This window comes from Sorex araneus, chromosome 1 (genome assembly GCF_027595985.1).
Source record: "Sorex araneus isolate mSorAra2 chromosome 1, mSorAra2.pri, whole genome shotgun sequence".
NCBI classification, from domain to species: Eukaryota; Metazoa; Chordata; class Mammalia; order Eulipotyphla; family Soricidae; genus Sorex; species Sorex araneus.
The window spans coordinates 10,745,364-10,748,516 of record NC_073302.1 but is presented as its reverse complement, the minus strand read 5'-3'; the positions used below and the strand labels follow the sequence as shown (position 1 = coordinate 10,748,516).

The 3,153-nt window shown below is 37.6% G+C and overlaps 1 protein-coding gene across 1 annotated transcript; it reads left to right on the top strand.

Annotated features, from left to right (window-relative positions):
- Nucleotides 1-649: 649 nt before the first annotated feature.
- Nucleotides 650-1,522, top strand: LOC129402594 (olfactory receptor 1J4-like; the record flags this gene model as incomplete). Its single annotated transcript, XM_055129742.1, has 1 exon — nucleotides 650-1,522. A coding segment is annotated over exon 1 (873 nt), but the record flags the coding sequence as incomplete, so codon positions are not given.
- Between the last annotated feature and the right edge of the window lie 1,631 nt (nucleotides 1,523-3,153).

Here is a 3,153-nt window from a genome sequence, read left to right as displayed (position 1 = left end):
GAACTTTGCACACTTAGATATTATGACTTTGTACACTCCATCAACACTGAGACTTTGCACTGCTTCTTTACTCTTGTGTATAGCACTTTCCATAGAGCTTTGGACAGAGCATGAATTAAGCTGTTGTTCAAAGTATTTTTCTAAGTTAAGAAAATATCTAAAAGTAGACTATACACCGAACATGAAGGCCACTCAATACCTCTATTGCAAACTACAACACCCAAAAGGAGAGAGAATAAAAGGGAATGCCCTGCAGCAGAGGCAGGGTGGGGCGTTGGGGGATGGGGTGTGGGTGGTGAAAGGGATACTGAGATCATTGGTGGAGGTGAATGGACACTGGTGGAGGGATGGGTGAACGATAAATGTATAACTGAAATGCAAATACAAAGGTTAATAAGTTTGTAAATGTACATCACAGTGATTCTCTAATAAAAAAGTTTGTTAAAAAAGAGAAGAAATTGTGACGATGTGATCATTTATTAGTACCTGAATGGTACGTGGTGACTCATGCCTACATACATGTGAGTTGTGAATAAAGTCTAGTTAAAAAAAAAACAACACTTTCATATAAAAGTTGGGTTACTATATTATGGTTCTTCATGCTCTTAACATTTACCTCTATTTAACTTCCAGATGAAAGAGGAGCATCATGAAGAGACAAAATGAGACCAGAGTTTCTGAATTCCTCCTCCAGGGTCTCCCTATACCACCAGAACAACAGGGCTGGTTCTTGACACTCTTCCTGGTCATATACCTGACCACCGTGCTGGGGAACCTAATTATCATCCTACTCATCAGGATAGACTCTCGCCTCCACACCCCCATGTACTTCTTCTTCAGTGCCTTGGCTTTCAACGACGTGTGTTTATCATCTGTCACAGTTCCCAAGATGTTGGTGGACATGCAGAGTAATCACAAGTCCATCTCCTATTCAGGGTGCATTACTCAGGTATATTTTTTAGGATTTTTTGTTTGTACTGACAATTTTATTCTTGCAGTGATGGCCTATGACAGGTATGTAGCCATCTGTAAGCCACTCCACTATACCATGATCATGAGGCAGGCACGGTGTATCTCATTAGTAGCTTGGTCCTGGACCATCAATTTTTTACATTCACTGCTGCACACCCTCCTCTTGATCCGAGTGTCCTTCTGTGGTGATATTATCATCCCGCACTTCTTCTGTGAACTCACTGCATTGCTGGAGGTAAGCTGCTCAGACACTTCACTCAATAACCTGGTCATATTCGTTGAGGGAGGAATGTATGTGAGTATTCCATTCACTTTTATCATGGGATCATATATCTGCATATGGGCCACTGTCCTGAAAAATCCTTCTGCTAAGAAATTCTTCAAAGTCCTTTCTACCTGTGGTTCCCATCTCCTCGTTGTGGCTTTATTCTATGGAACCATTGCAGAAGTGTACTTTTTTTCTTCGCCAGCCATGTCTGGTAGTAAAGAAATAGCTGCTTCTGTGATGTATATGATAATCACCCCCATGCTGAACCCTTTCATCTACTGCCTGAGAAACAGAGATATAAAACAAGCATTCAAGTTGTTTGTTAATAAAATGATGTTCATTATGTCTAAATGATATAAAATGCATATATATACAAAAGAATAAGGAAGCTATTATACAAGAATATATGTTCTGAGAGCTCCGATAAACCTGTTTACATGCACACACATCTCAGAGAGGTTGGTATTCTCATGTCCCACTCTGCTGACATAAAACAGGTTTACCTGTTCATTACCCAGACTGACAGCTAAAGAGATTGTTGACGGAAGACTTACCGAAATTATGTTTTCAATTTTACATTATTCTGAATTTCCATTATAAAATTGTAACGTTTACTTTGCATTTGCTCTTAAGTATGTATTTATACCCTTCCTCAGAATCTCGGAATTGTCATCAGATACCTTTTTATCAGTTCATCCCCACCCAAGAATAACTGCGATTCCCCATCTCCTCAGAACTGGAGGTAGCCCCTACAATAATTGTACAGTTTGGTATAAATTCACTTTTTATTATATAAGTTTCAGGACGCAATTTTGAAAACTTTCTGTTTCTATAATATTTCAGTTACTTCTTCAAATTAATTCTCACAGCAGTGTCAGAAATGTTTTCTGTCTTGACCCAGGTGGCTGCTTAATGTATGCATTACATGATTAGAAATTAAACTTGATATGCTTTTTAGGTTTATGCACTTTCTTTATAATCTGATACAACAGTATAAAGATGATTAGGAAGGAATTAGAGCAATCCATAACTTTTGATTATAATAACCTTTCTGATTGAAAGGTTATTATGAAATATATACATACATATATGCAAATTACATAAATAATGGAACTTTTGTATGTTATGATAGACATATGTGACATGTAAAATATAAAAAGCATCATCATCATCATCATTATCATCATCCCGCTGATTGTCGATTTTCTCTAGTGGTCTAAGTAACGTCTCCATTTGTCCTAGCCCTGAGGTTTTAGAAGCCTCTCTTTACTCGTCCTTCTCAACAGTGCCGCATCAAAGGCTCTTTCAGAGTCAGGGGAATGAGACCCATCATTTTTACTGGTTTGGGCATATGAATAAGTCATGGGGAGCTTGCCAGGCTCTCGCATGCGGGCAGGAAATTCTCGGTAGCTTGCCACATTTTCGAGTGGGAGAACTAGGCTAGAAGATGCCACATGCTTTTGGAAGCTTGGTTTTATAGTCTCTGGATGTTGGCCATTGATGGGATTACATGGTTTCGGGGGAAGTTTCTGGGTGTGACTGCCTAACTAGTGGAATTTAGCATTTATAAAATGGAATCAAAGATGGTTAGGAGATTTTCAGTTAGGAAAAACATGCAATTAAGTATGATGGAGGAGCACTGTACCAAAACTCATACTTAATTGCATGCGTTAAAAATATTTTGCTATTATATACTTAGTGTACTATTGAACTAAAATAGTTATATCTAAAAGTATTCTCTGAAGACATATCTAAACACTCAAGTTACATCTCCATATTTCTCCACGAATACTACTAATAGTATCTCATCCAAGAGCAAATGATTTCAATACTGACCTTTATTTTATCTTTTATGAGATAAAATAATGCACACAAATAAATTGTAGACACATATATGAGTATATTTATGCATA